The 22,103-nt window shown below is 28.2% G+C and overlaps 3 protein-coding genes across 3 annotated transcripts; all 3 read left to right on the top strand.

Annotated features, from left to right (window-relative positions):
• The first annotated feature begins 1,985 nt into the window (after positions 1-1,985).
• On the top strand, positions 1,986-6,917 carry LOC111686641 (ras-like protein 2). Its single transcript, XM_023449008.2, has 3 exons — positions 1,986-2,258; positions 6,282-6,369; positions 6,446-6,917. Exons 1-3 carry the CDS (start codon positions 2,142-2,144, stop codon positions 6,853-6,855), a joined length of 615 nt encoding a protein of 204 aa, XP_023304776.1. The 5' UTR covers positions 1,986-2,141; the 3' UTR covers positions 6,856-6,917.
• Positions 6,918-11,248: 4,331 nt separating this feature from the next.
• On the top strand, positions 11,249-11,851 carry LOC111686643 (adipokinetic hormone). The gene is made up of 2 exons (XM_023449010.2): positions 11,249-11,455; positions 11,519-11,851. The coding sequence occupies exons 1-2, from the start codon at positions 11,249-11,251 to the stop codon at positions 11,558-11,560; spliced, it is 249 nt and encodes an 82-aa protein (XP_023304778.2). The 3' UTR covers positions 11,561-11,851.
• A 1,627-nt stretch (positions 11,852-13,478) lies between these two features.
• Positions 13,479-15,561, top strand: LOC111686645 (venom serine protease Bi-VSP). The gene is made up of 7 exons (XM_023449018.2): positions 13,479-13,718; positions 13,783-13,952; positions 14,017-14,512; positions 14,609-14,902; positions 14,971-15,182; positions 15,238-15,309; positions 15,371-15,561. Exons 1-7 carry the CDS (start codon positions 13,613-13,615, stop codon positions 15,506-15,508), a joined length of 1,488 nt encoding a protein of 495 aa, XP_023304786.2. The 5' UTR covers positions 13,479-13,612; the 3' UTR covers positions 15,509-15,561.
• The last annotated feature ends 6,542 nt before the right edge of the window (positions 15,562-22,103 follow it).

The following is a 22,103-nucleotide window of genomic DNA, read 5'->3' as shown; positions in this document are numbered from 1 at the left end:
GTCGTCGTCGCCTTGTGTAGTTGGTACTTTTTTTACTGTTTTCTTTTTTTTCGATTCGCCAATTGCCGTTAACACATCAGGGTGCTGTAAGATGTGAGTGTGAGAAAGATGGCTAGCTGTAATTTTAGTACTAAAAGGAAAATAATCAAGTAGTTGCTAAAATTGGTAGTAATGGAGTTATAGGTTACCAGACTGTAGTAATTTTGCTTTGACAGTTGTGAAAGTAGGTGCAGTTTTCAATGGAAATGTACCTCTGTTATTCATTATGTATGATAAAACCTACAAAATGTTAACATCTTGTTAACATTTTGTAGGTTTTGTACAAATTTAAAATTTTTAAGGGTCTTATAGGTCAAAATTCCACAAATAATGAATAATAACTAATAATAAAAAACTAACTAAGTGCATTTTCTTCAAAAAATTATTTTCGTTGGATTATTATTTAGTATGGCCACTCGGTTTTAACGAATTCTCGGTTATTACGACAAGTTTTCTTATCCCGCTATTTCGGTAACTATTTTCATACAAAAAAACATCTCTTATAACGAACTCGGTTATTACGAATCCTCCTAAAAACGAACTACTTTTTCTGGGGAGGGTTTGTGCTGATGTTTATAACGCACAATAACCTCAAATCTTCTAAACTAGAAAAGTTACAAAAACAGTTAAAGCTTATCGTCGTTCATTAAAAAAAAGCTTTAGGAAAATAAAACTGTAATTTGGTACTTCTTTTGCACCCCATGTATCTATTAAACCAGAGAACATTAAAAAATATGTTTGAATCCTTCATAACACGCCGAACGTTTATTTATTTATAATAACGGGCTCCGAATACGATGTTGCAACTTTTTGAACCAGAATTTTTATTTCGTTATTGGGGAGGAAAAAAGTACCAAAAGGGGTAAAAACGGGAAATTTGATTTTATTCAAGAAACACTAAATATGCTAATGGGGTGTTTTTCGAAACACCGGTACCAAGTGATATTTTTTGGTACTTTTTCATTCTACAACTGGTACTTTTTGAGTTTTCTATGATATTGAAATGGAAACATGAAATTGTATATCTGGAAAATCATTGTAGTTAGAATGATCAAAATCGTTAAGATTCTTATTTATATTTCTTTTAGGGTAGCAGAGCACACTGTGTATAGCTAGTAAATAAACAATTTTATTTGTTTTGTTTTTATGTTATTGATCATTTTCTTAATATCGGCTGATCCTCGTAAAACTTGGATTTGTTTTTAATTTTTAAGAATTTTTTATTCATACCTGCATGATATCTCACACAACTTTTGAGCTTGCTCTGTTTTGTTGTTATAAACAATATATTTGCTTCCAAAATCCCACTTTCTGATCTCAGGGGTTCCGTTTTTATTTAACCCTTTCAGGGTCAAAAATAATTTATGTCTAGAAAAAAACTAAATAATATTTTTTTGAATTTGAGTTTTCCCTAGTGAGTTATAGAAGGTCAAAGTTAAATTAAATTAAAAAGTACCACCAATATTTTTTATGATTTTTTTTCGGTAAAATGTCTTCTTAAGCTTCTTTCAATACAATACAATTTAAATCTGCATAGTCCGATCATAGTCCCAAAATACAATTTTTTGGCCATTAAATTAAGCTTTTTTTTAAACGTTGTTAAAAAGCACTTTTTAAAAAGTAGTCATAAGTGACAATTTCTTAAAATGTGATTTTTGATTTTTTTTTAAATACGGAAGATCTTTCAAAATCTTAATTATAAATATAATAAAGTCTTCATTTTAAACTAAAAGAAAAAATAAAACTATAGTTAAATATTATACCCAAAAAATGCTTAAAAACAGAGTCTATTGTAATGTCGAATATATTCGACAAAACCACGAAAAGGGTTAAAATCGTTGAAAAACTTAGCCGTCTTACAGTCGATTTTAAGCCGCCGCCGACATATTTAATGAGAGTCACCGCCGTCGTTAATTTTTGATCGGCACAGTTCTCTGCTTCTTATTAGACGAGAACTAAATTTAGTTAATATTAGATGGTGTATAAGTAAATTTTTTTTATATATTTGTGTGCATTATTATAAGCAAATACTAATTGAAACGTATTTAAAATAAAGAAAATTATAAAATAATTAACAATTAATATAGAAAATATTAAGAAAAATGTCGAAACATAATGGTCAAGGCCCCGGAGGCTCGTCACAAACTCAAACCTATAAATTGGTTGTAGTGGGAGGCGGTGGCGTTGGAAAATCTGCGATCACCATACAATTTATACAGGTAAGTTGTGGAAAAGAAAAAAAGAGTTGAACAAATATTATTTAAGATGATGGCCCTGAAAAGTCTACAAATAAAGTTATTAATAAAATTTATGACTATATTTGTTTGTCTGTCTGGCATTTTGACGAGGAGGTTAATGTCGGTCGGTCGGTAGTGTCTGCTTGTGTAAAAATGAAATTTGTCATCTGTTGCGCATTTAAGAGCAACAGATTTTCATTTGTCTGTTTATTAAAATTAAATAATAAGAAAATTTATTTATTAATTTAATTTATTTTTTTTTAAATTTTTATTTTTTTAATAAAACTTGTAGAATATTTGTTAGAGTATTTGTAGCTGGAACAAGAAATCATCTTTGTTGTATTGTGTTTTTTTTTTAACAACCACACCTACATCTTTGTTTATTAATGTTATTTGTGTTATTTTTTTATTGTTTTTTCTAATTTTAATGCAAATATTTTTAGTTGTTGTTTGTTTTAGGGTATTGTAGTATCTATACAGTTTTTTTTCTAATTTGTGTTTCCTTTTTTGTTTTTTAAACATTTAGGGCTTTTTGGTTGTTTAGTGTTAATTTTAGAATTTATTATTAATTTACCTTTTTAAGCTAGATTTAATAGGCATTTAATGTATTCATTGCAAAATTGTGTTTTTAATTTTGATTTTTCGTCTTTGGTTTATATTTGATTGCTGACAGTTTAAACCGGAAGTTACGGTTATGAATGAAAGTTTATTTTGTTATACATTAGATTAAATCATCAGAAATTTGTGACAAAAGTTGGGGATTCAATAAACTTAAGTGTAGGTTATATACTAGACTATAGATTATACTCTAGTCAACACATTTTACCAGTCTATTGGGCAGACTATAAGCTAGGCTATAGATCAGACTATAAGCCAGACTATAGTCTTTTCTATAAATTTGTATTGGCTATAAACCAAAATATAGTCTTGACTATCGAACGCACTACATTCTACACAATATGCTAGACAATATACTTGTCTAAACTGTAGATCAGACTGTAGCATAAACTATAAAATGGACTGTTGTCTAAACTATATAAAAGACTATAGTCTAGGCTATTGAACACTATAAGCTAAAGACCAGACTGTAATCTACACTTTGTATCAGATAATAATGAAGGTTATAGACTATTATAAGCTAGACTGTAGTCTATTCTATACATTTGTATTAACTATAAAACAAAATATAGTATTGACTATTAACAGCACTACATTCTACATAATAGACTAGTCTTTAGTCTAAACTATAGATCAGACTGTAGCCTAAGTTATAGAATAGACTGTTGTCTAGACCATATAAAAGACTATAGTCTAGGCTATAGAACACTATAAGCTACACTAAAGACCAGACTGTAATCTACACTTTGTATCAGATTATAATGAAGGCTATAGACTATTAAAGGATAGAATGTAGTCTATTCTACAGATTTGTATTAACTATAAAACAAAATATAGTATTGACTATTAACAGCACTACATTCTACACAATAGACTAGTCTTTAGTCTAAACTATAGATTAGACTGTAGCCTAAACTTTAGAATAGACTGTTGTCTAGACTATATAAAAGACTATAGTCTAGGTTATAGAACACTATAAGCTACACTAAAGACCACTTTGTATCTGATTATAATGAAGGCTATAGACTAGGCTGTAGACCACAGTATAGTCTATACTATACTATACCACACTATTGTCTAGACTTTAGACCACACTATTGTCTAGACTTTAGACCAGACTATTGTCTTGACTACAGACAAGAGTAGAGTCTTGACTACACTATAATCTATATTAAAGACTTCACTGTAGATTAGACTGTAAACCAAACAGAATGGACAGTAGCCTTTACTATAGTTTAGATAATAGGCCAGACTTTAGTCTTGTTTATAGATCAGAAAATAAACTTGTATTGATTATAAACCAGACTATAGCCTTCATTATGAAACTCTAATAGTCTTCACTATAAAAAACACAAAAGAGTCTTGATTACAGACCAAATTGTAGTCTAGACTAAAGATCACTCTACAGTTAACACTATAGTCCAGACTATGGTCTGATCTACATATATCCCAGACTTTACGGTATGTTAAGGAAATACTATAGTTAAAACTCTAGACGTTTTATTTGAACAATGTCTTCAATTTCTAATTTAAAGCAAGTTTTCCTTTTAAAGCAAGTTTCCATTTGCCAATTAATAACAAATCATTATTTATTTTTTCTCTATTTTGAAAATATATAAAAAATTTATATTTTTCAATAAAAATGGTCAAGATCATTTTGTACGTTTGTACGATGTTATAAATTTAAATATAAATAATTTCTAAAAATGTTTATCCATAGCGATGACGATCATCATTAGACATCAGTCATAAGTACGTACATATATCTACATATAATTTTTTGTTTTCTTTTTGCCAAAGAGAATTGCAAAACATTTTAGAATTTTCCTTGATGTTTTATACTTAAACAACATGATCATCACGTTTACCCGCATCATCATAATTATCATAATGATGATCTTTTTTTATACATTACTCTCAGTTTTAATACTCTCTATAATTTATCTCTATATGACTCTATTAAAAACAAAAAAAGCAATGTTGTGCTCTATTTATTTTTAGTTATTTACGTCATCTTTGTTAAAAAAAAACAAAAATATACAACAGTTTATCATTGTTATGTTGTGTTTATGTTTATTTATCCATTTTGTTTATTGGCTGCAGTTTTTTTTCCAATTTTCTTCATCATTAACTTTAGTTATTGTAAATTCTTGAGAACTTTATATATATTTTTGTTTCAGACGATAAGACCTGCATATTATTTTAAAATGTAATATTACTCATTTACTTTTGTTCATTTATTTATAAGTCGTACTTATTAGTTTTTCTCCATTCTTTGGATTATTTTACAATGATATCATATCTTTTATTTCCTATTTTAAAATTAGTTTTTTTTTTCAAATATATATTTTCTATTCTAGTGGTTGGTTTTTATACAGCAAAGCACAAAACCTCAGAATGTTAAAATTTTATAGCAAATTGTTTTGTCATTATAGTTTTAACAACATTGTTTATCTTTAGAAATTTTATGCGTAATATGTATGTGGCAAAATATGATATACATTTCTTATTGTTGAAATATAATTTACGTATCGCCCTTCTAGGTGTTGCAAAATAAAGGTGCAACTTTTTGTTGGCTTTATGTTAACATATTTACCTTAGAGGCTTAGATGATAATTAGTCATAAGAAGGTGGTTTTTGATACAATTTTAAAAATATTTATATTAAAAAAAACTTTTTTAAGGGAGTTACTATAGAGATAATAGACAAGACTATAAACCAGACGTTCATATATAGAGATCATTATCGTCCAGATTATAAATAAGACTGCAAGTTCAGTCTATAGACAAGCCTATAGTCTAGTCTATAGATCTAAACTAGAACTGAACTAGAACTGAACTAGAATTTAACTAGAACTGAACTAGAATTTAACTAGAACTGAACTAGAACTGAACTAGAACTGAACTAGAACTGAACTAGAACTGAACTAGAACTGAACTAGAACTAGAACTGAACTAGAACTGAACTAGAACTAGAACTGAACTAGAACTGAACTAGAACTGAACTAGAACTGAACTAGAACTGATCTAGAACTGAACTAGAACTGAACTAAAACTGAACTAGAACTGAACTAGAATATAAAGACGATAGTTTAGACTATCCACTATAGACACAATAGTCCAGACTATAGAGAGCACTATAGTCCAGACTATAGAAAAAATTATAGTCCAGACCATAGACAAGACTTTGGTCTTGTAGTCCAAGACCATATTACTGTCCAGAGCGTAGACAAGACTGTTGTAGTCCAAACTGTACTTAATAGTAAGTTCAGACTTAGAATAAGACTAAAATCCAGACCATAAACAAGATTATGGTCTAGATTATAGACAATACTATTTTAATTCTAAATTTTACAAAATTTGTAAATCAATTTTTTCTCTCTTTCAGAGTTATTTTGTTATGGACTATGATCCCACAATCGAAGACTCCTATACCAAACAGTGTGTCATTGATGATGTGCCAGCTAAATTAGATAGTAAGTTAAAATCTAGACTTTATAAAAACAACAAAACATTATTTAATCTCTACTTCTCCTCCTCTCTTCACCATAGTTCTGGACACAGCTGGCCAAGAAGAATTCAGTGCTATGCGTGAACAGTATATGCGTTCAGGTGAAGGCTTTTTATTAGTCTTTTCATTAAACGATCATTCCAGTTTCGATGAAATTGCCAAATTTCAAAAACAAATTTTACGCGTTAAAGATCGCGATGAATTTCCCATGCTATTGGTGGGCAATAAATGTGATTTGGAACAACAGCGTCAAGTGTCATTGGAAGAGGCTCAAAATGCCAGTCGTCAAATGATGATACCCTATATAGAGTGTAGTGCTAAATTGAGAATAAATATCGATCAAGCCTTTCATGAGCTAGTGAGGCTGGTGAGAAAATTTCAAATAGCCGAAAGGCCATTAATTGAGGAACGTCATAAGGATAGAAAGAAACGAAGATGTTGTGTTTTGTAAGTTGTTTAAGGAAGAGGAGAATAGTAAAAGAAACTGAAATTAAAATAACAAAAAAAAAAAAAGAAACATATCTTTACAGAAGATTTATATAAACTAATAACACAAACACCAAAATTATTATTATTATATAAATATAATATATTAAAACAACAGCTGCCAGTTTATTAAATAATTAATAAATTTTCTAAACAACACCATTACAAAACTCCTACAAAAATATTCTAAAATCTATTTAATAAAAAAAAAAAACCAACAAAATCTCAACTTTAGGACAAAAATAACACAAAAACTAAACTTTTACCACCTGTTTAAAGCATGATGATGTTAAAACCACAAGTAAATTAAAAAATTTATTATTAAACAATGAAATAACGAATAAACTTTTAACTTTTAAAGAATTTCATAATTTTACAATTAAAAATAAAAAAAAAATTATTTATATTTTTTCTTATATAAATGTTTAAATAAATGTGCAGTTAAATGCCAAAATATGATTTTAATTAATTTACTTAAAGCTTCTTACAAAAACTCTCCTTCTTTTTACAAAAAAAATTTTTCCTTTATTTTTGTAACAAATCACAAAATGCCAAATAACTTTTTTTTTTTTTTGTAAAAAATAACTTAAAAAAAAACTCAAAACTTGTATTAACTTAAAAAAAAGTGCCTCAAAATAAAATTTGTATTGCACGAAATTAAATTATGCACAAAAAACGTAACAACAAAAACCAAGTATCAAATAAATATTTACAAAATATTTAAAACAAAAACTCATTTTAAACAATTTAAAAAGTAAATGCATCAATTTTTGTAAAATTTCAAACAAATGTTTGTTATTTAATTAAATATAAATAAATAATATATATTTTTATTATAAATTTGCTACAATTTTTTCTTAAACATAAATTTTATGTGTTTTTTTTAGTTAAATACTTTTCATATATTTACAAATTTAAACGTCTTTCTTTTAAGTGTAATATTTGTATTAATTGTTATTAAAAAAACTTAATAATATACAAAACCAAAAAAAAACCGAATCATTAAAAAAATCAATTTTTATTACATATATATATTTTTTTTAAATAAAACAACCATTTTTGTGTGTTTGTCCATATTTTTTATATTGCTAATTAATAGTTTTTTTTATTTGTATTTTGTATTTAAATGTAAACATTTTAAAAGAATTTATATAAAATTAAACAAAAAAATAAAAAATAATAATACGAACGTTGTATTGTAAATGGCATTAAATAAAGTGTAACATATTATTAACAAAGCGAAAGCAAACGGAGTTTTATTTATAGAATTATACACGTTTAGAACTTCGTCAAAACACGTTTAAATTGAAAAATAAGCTTAATTTGTAATCACTAATAGAATCCTTAAAAAATCCATATTTCCTTGAAGAAAGTAAAATCGTCTATAACTTCGTTAAAACACGTTTAAGTTGAAAAATAAGCTAAATTTGTGATCACTCATATAATCCTGCAAAAATCGATATTTTGGCCCAAATTCTAGAGGAAACTAAAATCGTCTATAATTACGTTAGAACACGTTTAAATTGAAAAATAAGCTTAATTTGTGATCACTCATAGAATCCTTAAAAAAACGATATTTTGGTCGAAATCCTTGAAGAAACTAAAATCGTCTATAACTTCGTTAAAACACGTTTAAATTGAAAAATAAGCTTAATTTGAGACCACTCATATAATCCTTAAAAAATCGATATTTTGGTCCAAATCCTTGAGGAAACTAAAATCGTCTATAGCTTCGTTAAAACACGTTTAAATTGAAAAATAAGCTTAATTTGTGATCACTCATATAATCCTTAAAAAAATCGATATTTTGGCCCAAATCCTAGAGGAAACTAAAATCGTCTATAACTTCGTTAAAACACGTTTAAATTGAAAAATAAGCTTAATTTGTGATCACTCATATAGGCCTTCAAATATCGATATTTTGATCCAAATCCTTGAGGAAACTAAAATCGACTATAACTTCGTTAAAACACTTTTAAATTGAAAAATAAGCTTAATATGTGATCATTCATAAACTCCTTCAAAAATCGATATTTTGGCCCAAATCCTTGAGGAAACTAAAATCGTCTATAACTTAGTTAAAACACGTTTAAATTGAAAAATAAGCTCAATTTGTGATCACTCATATAATCCTTAAAAAATCGTTATTTCGCCACAAATCCTTGAAGAAACTAAAATCGACTATAACTTCGTTAAAACACGTTTAAATTGCAAAATAAGCTAATTTGTGATCATTCATAAACTCCTTCAAAAATCAGTATTTTGGCCCAAATCCTTGAGGAAACTAAAATCGGCTATAACTTCGTTAAAACACGTTTAAATTGAAAAATAAGTTTAATTTGTGATCACTAATATAATCCTTCAAAAATCGATGTTTCGGTCGAAATCCTTGAAGAAACTAAAATCGTCTATAACTTCTTTAGAACACGTTTAAATTGAAAAATAAGCTTAATTTGTGATCATTCATAAACTCCTTCAAATATCGATATTTTGATCCAAATCCTTGAGAAAACTAAAATCGACTATAACTTCGTTAAAACACTTTTAAATTGAAAAATAAGCTTAATATGTGATCATTCATAAACTCCTTCAAAAATCGATATTTTGGTGCAAATCATTGAGGGAACTAAAATCGTCTATAACTTCGTTAAAACACGTTTAAATTGAAAAATAAGCTTAATTTGTGATCACTCATATAATCCTTCAAAAATCGATATTTTGGCCCAAATCCTTGAAGAAACTAAAATCATCTATAACTATGTTAAAACACGTTTAAATGGGAAAATAAGCTTCATTTGTGATCACACATATACTCCTTAAAAATCGATATTTTGGTCGAAATCCTTGAAGAAACTAAAATCGTCTATAACTTCGTTAAAACACGTTTAAATTGAAAAATAAGCTTAATTTGTGATCACTCATATAATCCAGCAAAAATCGATATTTTGGCCCAAATCCTAGAGAAAATTAAAATCGATTATAACTTCGTTAAAACACGTTTAAATAGAAAAATAAGCTTAATTTGTGATCACTCATATAATCCTTCAAAAATCGATATTTTGGTCCAACTCCTTGAGGAAACTAAAATCGTCTATAACTTCGTTAAAACACGTTTAAATTGAAAAATAAGCTTAATTTGTGATCACTCATATAATCCTTCAAAAATCGATATTTTGGCCCAAATCCTTGAAGAAACTAAAATCGTCTATAACTACGTTAAAACACGTTTAAATGGGAAAATAAGCTTCATTTGTGATCACACATATACTCCTTAAAAAATCGATGTTTTGGTCGAAATCCTTGAAGAAACTAAAATCGTCTATAACTTCGTTAAAACACGTTTAAAAAAATAAGCTTAATTTGTGATCAGTCATATAATCCTTCAAAAATCGATACTTTGGCCCAAAATCTAGAGGAAACTAAAAGACGTTTAAATTGAAAAATAAGCTTAATTTGTGATCACTCATATAATCCATCAAAAATCGTTGGATGAAATCCTTGAAGAAATTAAAATCGTCTATAACTTCTTTTAACACGTTTAAATTGAAAAATAAGCTTAATTTGTGATCACTCATATAATCCTTCAAAAATCGATATTTCGGCCCAAAACCTTGAAGAAACTAAAATCGTCTATAACTTCGTTATAACACATTTAAATTGAAAAATAAGCTTAATTTTTGATCACTCATATAATTCATCAAAAATCAATACTTTGGCCAAAATCCTAGAGGAAACTAATATAAGCTTAATTTGTGATCACTCAAATAATCTTTCAAAAATCGATGTTTTGGACCAAATCCTTGAGAAAACTAAAATCGTCTATAACTTCGTTAAAACACGTTTAAATTGAGAAATAAGCTTAATTTGTGATCACTCATATAATCCTTCAAAAATCGATATTTTGGTCCAAATCCTCGAGGAAACTAAAATCGTCTGTAACTTCGTTAAAACTCGTATAAATTGAAAAATAAGCTTAATTTGTGATCACTCATATTCTCCTTCAAAAATCGGTATTTAGATCGAAATCTTCGAAATAACTTATATTGTCTTTAACTTCATTTAAAATACGTTTATATTAAAAAATCTATCAATTGGATCAAAAATCTGTATTATATTCTAACTAAATCTTATAGAAAATTTTGAATAATTATCTTTATTTCCCATCCATTAAAAGGGAAACCGTTCAAATACTTTGGAAATAATTACATTTATTCATGTAAAAACAATTTGTATGTAATTAAAACTCAAGAAGCCCTACAAATTAAACCATAAAGACACATGCTCATCAATCATTGTATCCTTTTGCGATATGAGTATAAAAGCTCTCAGGAAATCATCAATTGACATCAGAAATCAACATGAACTCAATCAGCATCATTGTACCAACCATTTTTGTGCTCTTGCTCTTGGCCTGTGTCGAATGTCAATTGACATTTTCACCCGATTGGGGTAAGAGATCGGTGGGTGGTGGTTCTGGCTCGAATACTGGTGCCTTTTTTGATACACAACCTGGTAACTGTAAAACATCCAATGAAATGCTATTGGAAATCTTTCGTTTTGTGCAGGTGAGTTGTTTTTCTTTCCAATGCATTTTCCTATTTTCTATTTCTCATTAAATCTCTTTCCAGAATGAGGCCCAATTATTTTTGGATTGTAAACATCGGGAATAATTCTTTTGAATTTCATTATAACCAAATGCTTTCCAATATTTTATAAGGTTTCATTCATTATATACATATATAAACTATAACATTTGTATTGTTTTATGTTTAGTGAAATATTAGAAAAAAAGAAATCGAAAAATATAACGAAAGGGGTAGTCGGCATATGTTTTAGAGGTTCTTTAGAAAATTATTGTAATTAATTTATTGTATTATATCTATATGTACAATATATATTGTATGAATAATAATAATAATATATCTAAATAAAAATTAATGTTAATTGCAGTTTGAAAAAAATATATATAATTGCAGTTTTATTATTTTGACTTTATTCAAACTTTTCGAGAAGGGTTCAATGTCAATGTGACAAAATTTGAAATTAACTACTCAACAGTTTCAGTTTAAACTGTGTTTTTTTAACTATAATCATTCAAATTATTATTTTAAACATTCTTTTTAAATTTTCACCAAAATTTCATTTTCACTATAATCTGCCTACAATTTTTTGTTCAATTTTAAATTTTCAATAAGATTTTTACTACATATTCCATATATACTACAATTATAAATATACTTTTTTTTATTTATTAACACTTACTCATTTTATAATTCAATTATTAAAATATAAATTGTAACAATTAAACGATTTAAATGCTATGTTAGATTTTTCACAACAATTTTAGTTTTTCAATGTTTTAATTTAGTGGCAAATGTTTGTTTAGCAGTTTAGTATTGATTTGGTTTTCAATTAAGCTTCAGAGCAGTTGAAAATTGTCCGTTTAAATCGAGAAATGTTAAAATATTTATTTTTACAATTCTATACATTAATATTATTAACACTACAATTTCATTTAATAAAAAGTAAGTTTGAATATTTATATTATTTAAAATTTATATAAAAAAGGAAGTTGTTAAGAAATATCTGACGGATGAAGTAAAAATGATAAAAGTATTACATCAAAAGTAGCAAAATAACAATATAATAATAATCACTGTAAGAATTGTTTATTTAAAGGAACTAAAACTAAATTAGAATTGAAGTAGAACAGAACCAGAACAGAACCAAAAACTGAACCAGAACAGAACTAGAACTGAACTAGAACAGAACTAGAACAGAACTAGAACAGAACTAGAACAGAACTAGAACAGAACTAGAACCGAACTAGAACAGAACTAGAACAGAACTAGAACTGAACTAGAACAGAACTAGAACAGAACTAGAACAGAACTAGAACAGAACTAGAACAGAACTAGAACAGAACTAGAACAGAACTAGAACAGAACTAGAACAGAACTAGAACAGAACTGAACTAGAACAGAACTAGAACAGAACTAAAACAAAGCTACAACAAAACTAGAACAGGATTAGAACTGAACTCCAATCTCTTGTTAATTTACGCTTAAAACTAAAAATTCCCCATATTTAAAATAAGCTCAATTAAATGGTCTCGCTATTTAAACAAATAAAATAAAAGTGTAAAATATGTAACAAAACTCTAAATAAACTAAACAACAAAATTTAATATAGTCCAGTGATCTACGAAAAGCTACAAACAATGACCAAATGCATTAAATTCAATTCAGTATAAGTTTGAACTCTCACAACAACGCTTAAATATGCAGAACGAGTAAATTTTTAAATTTTAATTATGTTATATAATGATTTGTGTTTAAAAGTATTGTTTTTGCCTTTGCTCCAACAATTGACAAGTTTAAAGGGTTTATGTCCCTATTATCCGTATGGATATTTTCCTATAATACCTGTACCATCATCATTCATAATCAATACTACAAATATTGTACCTTTACCGACTGCTGTAATACCCACATTGCCAGCTTGTCCCTTAATACCTTTAGTTTGTTTAGCCGGCGGCCAAAGACCTATAGCCTATTGCCCGTGTATAGATCCCCGGCAACAATTTAGTCAAAATACAGCAGGAGCTCAGTTAAATTTATATAACTGGGCTTCTACTAATCAAGGACCCTCGGTGGATATCATGATATTTTCGAAATTATTTAAAGCGAAAAACAGAAAACTGAATTGAAATTATTTTTAAAATGTATTTACAACTTATATCGCTAATGACCCTTTTAATGTCCGATCCGAAACAGGATTTAACTTTAAAGAATGTGGAAACTTTACACAAAATTAAAAGTGTTACGGGTGTGTTTAGAGTTTTTTTTGGAGTAATGTTGGTCTTGTTATTTATTTGTAGTTGTCTTTACAGCCCAAGATTGTGTGGATTCTCGTTTGCGAGCTGGAAAGTGTATAACTTTAGCTAAATGTCCCGATATGATAGAGGAGTTTTATGATGAGGCTCGTGTTACTTCGTATGGCATAGATTTTCAAACTTTTGTTAGTAATTCTATATGTGGTTTTGATGGGGTGAATTTTTTGGTAAGTATTCAAAGTTTTTGAAATGTAAATTTAACACAAAAAACTATAATCTATTCTTTAAAAGATCTGCTGTGGAACACGCCCTTTTTATCCCATAAATATGACTAAACCGCCACCAGTTCAAATACAAATTCCTCCTACGATATTTGGAACGACAAGAAGACCTTCTCAACCATTATATCAAACTACTCCGTTTTTGTTTGCCCCCTTAAGAACAACTGCATCTCCAATCACAGCCACTAATTCCAATATGCCTCCAGTTATTTATCCATCGTCCGATTTAAATAATACTCCGCCACCAAACAAAATGCCGCCCACTGCAGCGAGTACTATCAGTAAAGCTACCACCATCGACATGGGAGTTATTATATTTCAACCCACTCCACAATCACCATCTGGTGGTCCAGTTATACAACCTATGCCAAATCAAGATTCAACACAGAATACTCTTATATCAGAGCCAAATCAGTATCCACCTGTAATGCCCTCACCATCTCCTACTTGTGGAGTGAGTAGGGGCACTATTAACCGGGTTGTGGGCGGTTATGAGACTAAGAAAGGTAATTTTTATGTGATGTACAGAGTCACAATGTTCCTGGACTTACCGACACTATTTTGAAATATAAATTAACTAAATTTTTAATATTTTTTTAAAGGCAATTATCCCTGGATGGCGGCATTGGGCTATCGCGATGAATACGATCCTAGTTCGTTGAAATTTTTATGTGGCGGCAGTTTAATTTCTTCGAAATATGTCATAACGTCGGCTCATTGTATTAACAATAATTTAATGTTAGTACGTTTGGGAGCCCATGATCTTTCAAATCCGGAAGAATTAGAAGCCAGAAATTATCGAATAAAACGTACGGTAATACATGAAAAGTTTGATTTGAAAAGTATAACAAATGATTTGGCCTTAATTGAAATGAGTGAGACAGTTATAATGACAGGTGAGTTTAAATTTTAATTTCTGCAGTACTAAAGGGAATTTAATCAAAATCTAATCTTCTTATTTAAGACTTTATTGCCACGATTTGTCTGCCAGAAGGACCACAATTTTTAACCCAAGAATTTGTGGGCATGAATCCTTTTGTAGCCGGTTGGGGTGCTATGAAACATCAATCCCCCACCTCTAATGTTTTAAGAGACGTTCAAGTTCCCATTATAGATCGAAAAGTGTGTGAACACAGTTATCGCACGGTTTTTAGTTTTGTCAAATTTAGCGAACAAGTAAACTATATTGATACTTTTTACGAATTATATATACTAATCTATACTATTATAGCTAATCTGTGCCGGTAACTCTAACGTGGATGCTTGTCAGGGAGACTCGGGTGGTCCTCTGATGTTGCCTCAGGTTAGTACATTAAGTTTTGTTTATTTGCTTTTATTTTCATAAAATTTATATTTAATTTCAGATGTCGGGATCTTCATATTATTATTATTATTTACTTGGTGTTGTTTCATTTGGTTACGAATGTGCCCGCACTGGTTTTCCTGGAGTTTATACTAGAGTTGCCGCCTATATGCCTTGGATTAAGAGTAATATGATATAATAATTTAAGTTTTTTTTTTGTTTTTGAAAAATATACATATTTTTATTTATAAAAACACGAAAAATTATGAAACTTTTAAAATCTTTATTATTTTTTTAGAAGCTTAGAATTTAAAGTTATTTATTCATCGAGCAAAGAATAAAACCAGAACTGAACTAGAACTACAACTGAACTAGAACTGAACTAGAACTGAACTAGAACTGAACTAGAACTGAACTAGAACTGAACTAGAACTGAACTAGAACTGAACTAGAACTGAATTAGAACTGAACTAGAACTGAACTAGAACTGAACTAGAACTAAACTAGAACTGAACTGAACTAGAACTGAACTAGAACTGAACTAGAACTGAACTAGAACTGAACTAGAACTGGAACTGAACTGGAACTGAACAACGCCACTTTACAAATCAGTTATCGATATACATAAGTATTTTAACAGGTGTTTTGTATTTTGTGTTTATATCTTAAGTGAGTTTATCTGTAAAGTCCCAATTGCACACGTTAATGTGAGCCAATATAAGTAAACACATGTGAAGTTGCTTATTATTGTTTCGCATTAATCTTTGCAAATATTACATTTTACATATAAATTTTATAAAGTGATTGAAAAAAAATATCAAAAAGCACCTTGTAAAGTTAAATTACATAGAAAACCACAAACTTTGTAATACTACCTCACACATAAACAATTACTGAAGGGTTTTTAAACAGTCGCTCATGATCTACATAATTTAAACAACTTACGAACATAAAATATTTAAATTTAAAAAAAAATGTTTCAAATCATGTTCCAAACATTGATCATTACATGTGACATTTTACTGTTTTGAATTTACTTAAATACTTGCCAACATACATTTGTATGTACATACATATGTATGTATGTACATATGTATATACGAATTTTGAATGTATACAGCAAGTACTTTGTATACTTGTATGTAAATAGTGGTTGTAAACTATTTTTGATCGTGCTTTTTGAACTTTTTTCCATTATTAGTTGGCGTATATTTTGTTTTACGTACAACAAATAATTTTCAAATATATTTTAATTGTAATTTAAGCCGCTCCAGTTAAATCACTTATTCATTCATTCGCTCACAAAATAAAACCAAAATAGCAAAAATAAAAACTACACATACCAACCGAAAATGGTAAAATAATAAAAATGAAAAAAACTACCATGCAAATGGGTCGTCACTAGAACATTGTACGTTTTGTTGGTGACGTTTAATTTGGCTAATTTCAAACTAGTTTCACACAGTACTTTAAAGGTATTAACTGTTTCGGATAAACATGCACATATATTTGAGTTTCATTCTTCTTCAGTTCTAGTTCTGTTCTAGTTTCACTAGTTCTAGTTCTGTTCTTGTTCTGTTCTAGTCATGTTCTAGATCTGTTCTAGTTCTGTTCTAGTTCTGTTCTAGGTCTGTTCTAGTTCTCTTCTAGTTCTCTTCTAGTTCTGTTCTAGTTCTGTTCTAGGTCTGTTCTAGGTCTGTTCTAGTTCTCTTCCAGTTCTGTTCTATTCTAGTTCTGTTCAAGTTCTGTTCCAGTTCTGTTCCAGTTCTGTTCTAGTTCTGTTCTAGTTCTGTTCTAGTTCTGTTCTAGTTCTGTTCTAGTTCTGTTCTAGTTCTGTTCTAGTTCTGTTCTAGTTCTGTTCTAGTTCTGTTCTAGTTCCGCTCTAGTTCTGTTCTAGTTCTGTTCTAATTCTGCTGATACGTTGTTACTCTTTTAAACATCTGTTTTTAAACTCTCCAAAATACGATAAAACTAAGTATTTGTTGTACTTTTTGTTTTAATTTGTGCTCTTTTTTCAAATAATATTTAAAACTAAGTTGCGTATTGTTTGCACTTGACTAAATAAAAGAAAATAAATAAAACTAATATTTAATTGTACAAGTACGTCAATTAAACTACTTTTTGTTTAACTTAATTTTTCATTTCTATTATATGTTTTTATTTTTTTTTTTTTAACTATTGTTTTATTATTTTTTATTATCATCTGATACATTTGTTTGTATGTATGTGAGCAATTAATTTTATCTTATCAAAAATAATTTTGTTGTTGGCTTTTTATTATCATTTGCAGTCACAAAATATTAAAGTTTTTAACGTTTATATATACATATGTATCTTTTATACATGTGAACACTGTAATTATTTTTATGTTTTCTGTAACATTTTTTATAGATCAGTTATGATTCCCTAATTGTTGAATTTTTTTATTTAATTGTTTTTAATGGTTTTTTAAACATTATATTTAAAATTATATTTTTTAATTTTTTTTTAACTCCACACACCTGCTGTTCGCTACACTTTTAATTCAACTGCTTTATTTATTTTCAAAATAATTTTACCATCATCCATTCATTTGTTACTAGCGAAGGAAGAGTGTGAGTAATGAATTTTAATTTTTCTGCGTTGATAAGAAATTAAATTTTCTCATTTTTTACAAAAGTTAATATGTTAAAATGTTTTTAGTGCATACTTTTAGACATTAGTTTTTGAAAATTTTATTACAATTTTTAAAAATTACTGCAACATTTTCAAATCCCCAATTTCAAAGTTGTCTTAAAATATTAGTTTTCCTCTTTGAAAATACTCTAATTGTTACATCAATAGCCCAATTTTGGATCAGTTCTAGTTAAGTTAAAATTTTCTGGTTTGGTCGTATTTCAGTTCTAGTTCAGTTCTAGTTCAGTCTAGTTCAGTTCTAGTTCAGTTCTAGTTCAGTTCTAGTTCATCAATAGCCCAATTTTCGATCAGTTCTAGTTAAGTTAAAATTTTCTGGTTTGGTCGTATTTCAGTTCTAGTTTAGTTCTAGTTCAGTTCTAGTTCAGTTCTAGTTCAGTTCTAGTTCAGTTCTAGTTCAGTTCTAGTTCAGTTCTAGTTCAGTTCTAGTTCAGTTCTAGTTCAGTTCTAGTTCAGTTCTAGTTCAGTTCTAGTTCAGTTCTAGTTCAGTTCTATTTCAGTTCTAGTTCAGTTCTATTACACATCAGTTTAAATTTTTGTCCCTAAGAAATTTAACACTGGCATTTGAATATGATTTTTTTTCAGTGTATTAATGAGTGTATGTTGGGCCATAACGTTACATTCGCCTTTAAAAATTTTAAAAAACAATTTGTTATTTGTTATTGCAACTTTTACTTAATAAGAAATACTTTAATTAATTACTAGCCAGCTAAAAATAAAATAAAATAATAAAGTTGTTATTAGGAGATGGTTTCAATAAAATTATAATTCAATTATTGACTTTTAGAAAATGTCATTTGAACTTATTGTTTATATATTGTAAATCAAAATTTAAACTTAATTTTGAATTTTGAAAACTTTGTTTTCCAGAACTTTAAAAAACTCTGTGATATGCCTTAATATAGTAAATTGTGCAATAATTACTATCGTTTCGCTTTTTTCTGTTTTAATTCGAAATAATATAACAACTATACTTTATTTACCCTACTTTTATGACGTATTATATTTTTATATTTATTTAGTTTTTTTTTTTTGTTAACAACCACGGTTCATCGACAATAACGAAAGAAATGAAAATTTACAAAAAATGTATATAATAATAAATTAACTTGAATTTTATATTTCTGTATTATGTTTGTGGTCATTAACTTTGTCGTTGTTTTGGATTTGGTTGTAATAAAATTAGGGGTATTCCTAGAAGAGATTAATTATGAAATATTCAAAATAATAGAAATAGAATTCGTATGAACCCTTCCGGTTGTATTTGTGGCTATCACATAACCGTAACGCTCTGATCTTTATGATATTTTATTACATAATTATAATAAAATTCATATTAATACTAATCAAATAACTTTACTTCTGTTTTTCTTAAGTTCTGATAAAATTCTTGTTCCAATTAATCCACCAAAAATGTAGGTAATACTTAATGGGTGTGTCTTATTGAGGAAATGTTTATTTATTTATTTTTGAAAATATTACTTTTTATTTAAATTTAATTAAAAACAATAATACTGTGTGCGTTTGATTTTAATGCAAATTTAATTTTTTTGATTTTTAAAGAAATTTTTAAGATTTTTATTATAAATTATTGCAAAAAAAAAAAAATGAATATGTATCTTAAAAATCTTGTTTTGGTTGATTATTTCAAACATATATTCACAACTCCATGAGGAGATAGGTACCCATTCGTATGTATGTATTTCACGGTGAATATATCTTGTATATGGTAAATGACTGACTTACTGACTCATTCACTCCTATTGTTGTTTTTAAACAAATTGTTTTGTGTTTTATTTGTATATTTATTTTTGTTGTTGTTATTTTTAACGTATATATTTTTATAATAAAGAGGGTATTACAAATGGAGATGTTTTATATAAGTTCTAGTTAAATTCTAGTTCAGTTCTTGTTCAATTCCAGTTCAGTTCTAATTCAGTTCTAGTTCAGTTCTAGTTCAATTCTAGTTCAGTTCTAGTTCAGTTCTAGTTCAGTTCTAGTTCAGTTCTAGTTCAGTGATATTTTACTTATAGTTCAGCTATAGTTCAGTTTTAGTTCAGTTCAGTTCTAGTTCAGTTCTAGTTCAGTTCTAGTTCAGTTCTAGTTCAGTTCTAGTTCAGTTCTAGTTCAGTTCTAGTTCAGTTCTAGTTCAGTTCTAGTTCAGTTCTAGTTCAGTTCTAGTTCAGTTCTAGTTCAGTTCTAGTTCAGTTCTAGTTCAGTTCTAGTTCAGTTCTAGTTCAGTTCTAGTTCAGTTCTAGTTCAGTTCTAGTTCAGTTCTAGTTCAGTTCTAGTTCAGTTCTAGTTCAGTTCTAGTTCAGTTCTAGTTCAGTTCTAGTTCAGTTCTAGTTCAGTTCTAGTTCAGTTCTAGTTCAGTTCTAGTTCAGTTCTAGTTCAGTTCTAGTTCAGTTCTAGTTCAGTTCTAATTCAGTTCTAGTTCAGTTCTAGTTCAGTTCTAGTTCAGTTCTAGTTCAGTTCAAGTTCAGTTCTAGTTTAGTTCTAGTTCTGTTCTAGTTCAGTTCTAGTTCAGTCCTAGTTCAGTTCTAGTTCAGTCCTAGTTCAGTTCTAGTTCAGTCCTAGTTCAGTTCTAGTTCAGTTCTAGTTCAGTTCTAGTTCAGTTCTAGTTCAGATCTAGTTCAGTTCTAGTTCAGTTCTAGTTCAGTTCTAGTACAGTTCTAGTACAGTTCTAGTTTAGTTCTAGTTCAGTTCTAGTTCAGTTGTAGTTCAGTTCTAGTTCAGTTCTAGTTCAGTTTTAGTTCAGTTCTAGTTCAGTTCTAGTTCAGTTCTAGTTCAGTTCTAGAACTGAACTAGTTTCGAAAAATAAAAAACATAAAATTTGTCTACACCCTGTTTAGGAATAATATACATTTGTTTTTTATCATTGCTTTTTTACTCTGCTTGTATTTTTTTCAAATTTTTAGTTCCGACTGGAACTAAATCATTAACATCACAATCAACAGATACAAAAATAAAATAAAAAACAGACAGACGTCCTCAAAATCATGATCAACCATAGAATGAATGATTTTTTGTTGTTGAGCGTAGTTTAGTATTAAAAGTGCAGTATCCAAAGCAACATCAAACATTAAAAAAGTAAAAAAAATAACAAATAAAAATATAATAATACAACAAAAATGTAAGACAAACTAAAAATTGTAAAAATTAAATAAAAAATTTCTTTTTGGTTTTCAACGTTTGCTTTAATTTGCCGGTAACTGTTAAAGTAGTATTTTGTTCAAACGGTTTGTGTTGTAAAATAATCAACGGTGTAATAATAATTTACCAAACCATCATTCAAACATACTGACAAACACATGGTATTAGTTTATTTATTGTAAAGTGAGTTGCGTCTGCGCAATCAGCAAGTCTTCATTTCGTTGTTTATATTTTTGTTGTTTTGTTGGTTTATTGTTCATTGTGATCGTCAGTGAGTCTGGCTGTCTTTATTATTGTAAAGTTCATTAAAAACAAAAACATTGAGTTGTTATCATGTTTATTGTTGTTTCTTTTACCTTGTGTGATTTTCTTTTGTTTTTTTGTTGTGTTGTTTGATGATGAGTTTTGATTTAAAACAATTTTGGGAATTTTGTGTAAAGAAAACAAAATCAAATACATTAACAAAAATTATATGAATAATGCAATTTTATAGTGAATTTTTTGTTAGTGTTTAAAACTAATATAATATTTTAAAATAATAAGTATTAGTAAAAAAGAAGAAATGTGCGAAAAAATAGTAAAATATTTTCTACCGGATTTAATAAATTAAAATTTTAATGTTTTTAAAAAACCTTTCCCTTTTGTATCTCGTAGTCCTCTACAGAAACATTCGTCCTTGTAATAATATTAGATTCGAATGGGGTTTGTACCGACTTATTTTCGACAACGAGCTTGTGTCAGGAGCATTGAGCATTGTAAATAAAATGCTCAGTGGATTATTTTATTATATTATGTGGAACTAGTTGAGTTTATCTAGAACTAAACTATAAGTGCATTATAACTGAACTAGAACTGAACTGGAACTGAACTAGAACTGCACTAGAACTGAACTAGAACTGAACTAGAACTGAACTAGAACTGAACTAGAACTGAACTAGAACTGAACTAGAACTGAACTAAAACTGAAC

This window comes from Lucilia cuprina, chromosome 5 (genome assembly GCF_022045245.1).
Source record: "Lucilia cuprina isolate Lc7/37 chromosome 5, ASM2204524v1, whole genome shotgun sequence".
NCBI classification, from domain to species: Eukaryota; Metazoa; Arthropoda; class Insecta; order Diptera; family Calliphoridae; genus Lucilia; species Lucilia cuprina.
The sequence above is the reverse complement of the archived record's forward strand: the minus strand, read 5'-3'. Positions and strand labels throughout refer to the sequence as shown.

What these genes read in the sequence shown, in the direction of transcription:
- LOC111686641 (XM_023449008.2), top strand. Translation starts at nt 2,142, where the DNA reads ATGTCGAAACATAATGGTCAAGGCCCCGGAGGCTCGTCACAAACTCAA. An exon ending in TCACCATACAATTTATACAG is followed by an intron (nt 2,259 to 6,281) that starts GTAAGTTGTGGA and finishes TCTCTCTTTCAG; the next exon opens with AGTTATTTTGTTATGGACTA. An exon ending in TGTGCCAGCTAAATTAGATA is followed by an intron (nt 6,370 to 6,445) that starts GTAAGTTAAAAT and finishes TCTTCACCATAG; the next exon opens with TTCTGGACACAGCTGGCCAA.
- LOC111686643 (XM_023449010.2), top strand. Translation starts at nt 11,249, where the DNA reads ATGAACTCAATCAGCATCATTGTACCAACCATTTTTGTGCTCTTGCTC. An exon ending in AAATCTTTCGTTTTGTGCAG is followed by an intron (nt 11,456 to 11,518) that starts GTGAGTTGTTTT and finishes ATCTCTTTCCAG; the next exon opens with AATGAGGCCCAATTATTTTT.
- LOC111686645 (XM_023449018.2), top strand. Translation starts at nt 13,613, where the DNA reads ATGTATTTACAACTTATATCGCTAATGACCCTTTTAATGTCCGATCCG. An exon ending in CAAAATTAAAAGTGTTACGG is followed by an intron (nt 13,719 to 13,782) that starts GTGTGTTTAGAG and finishes TTGTCTTTACAG; the next exon opens with CCCAAGATTGTGTGGATTCT. An exon ending in TTGTCAAATTTAGCGAACAA is followed by an intron (nt 15,183 to 15,237) that starts GTAAACTATATT and finishes ATACTATTATAG; the next exon opens with CTAATCTGTGCCGGTAACTC.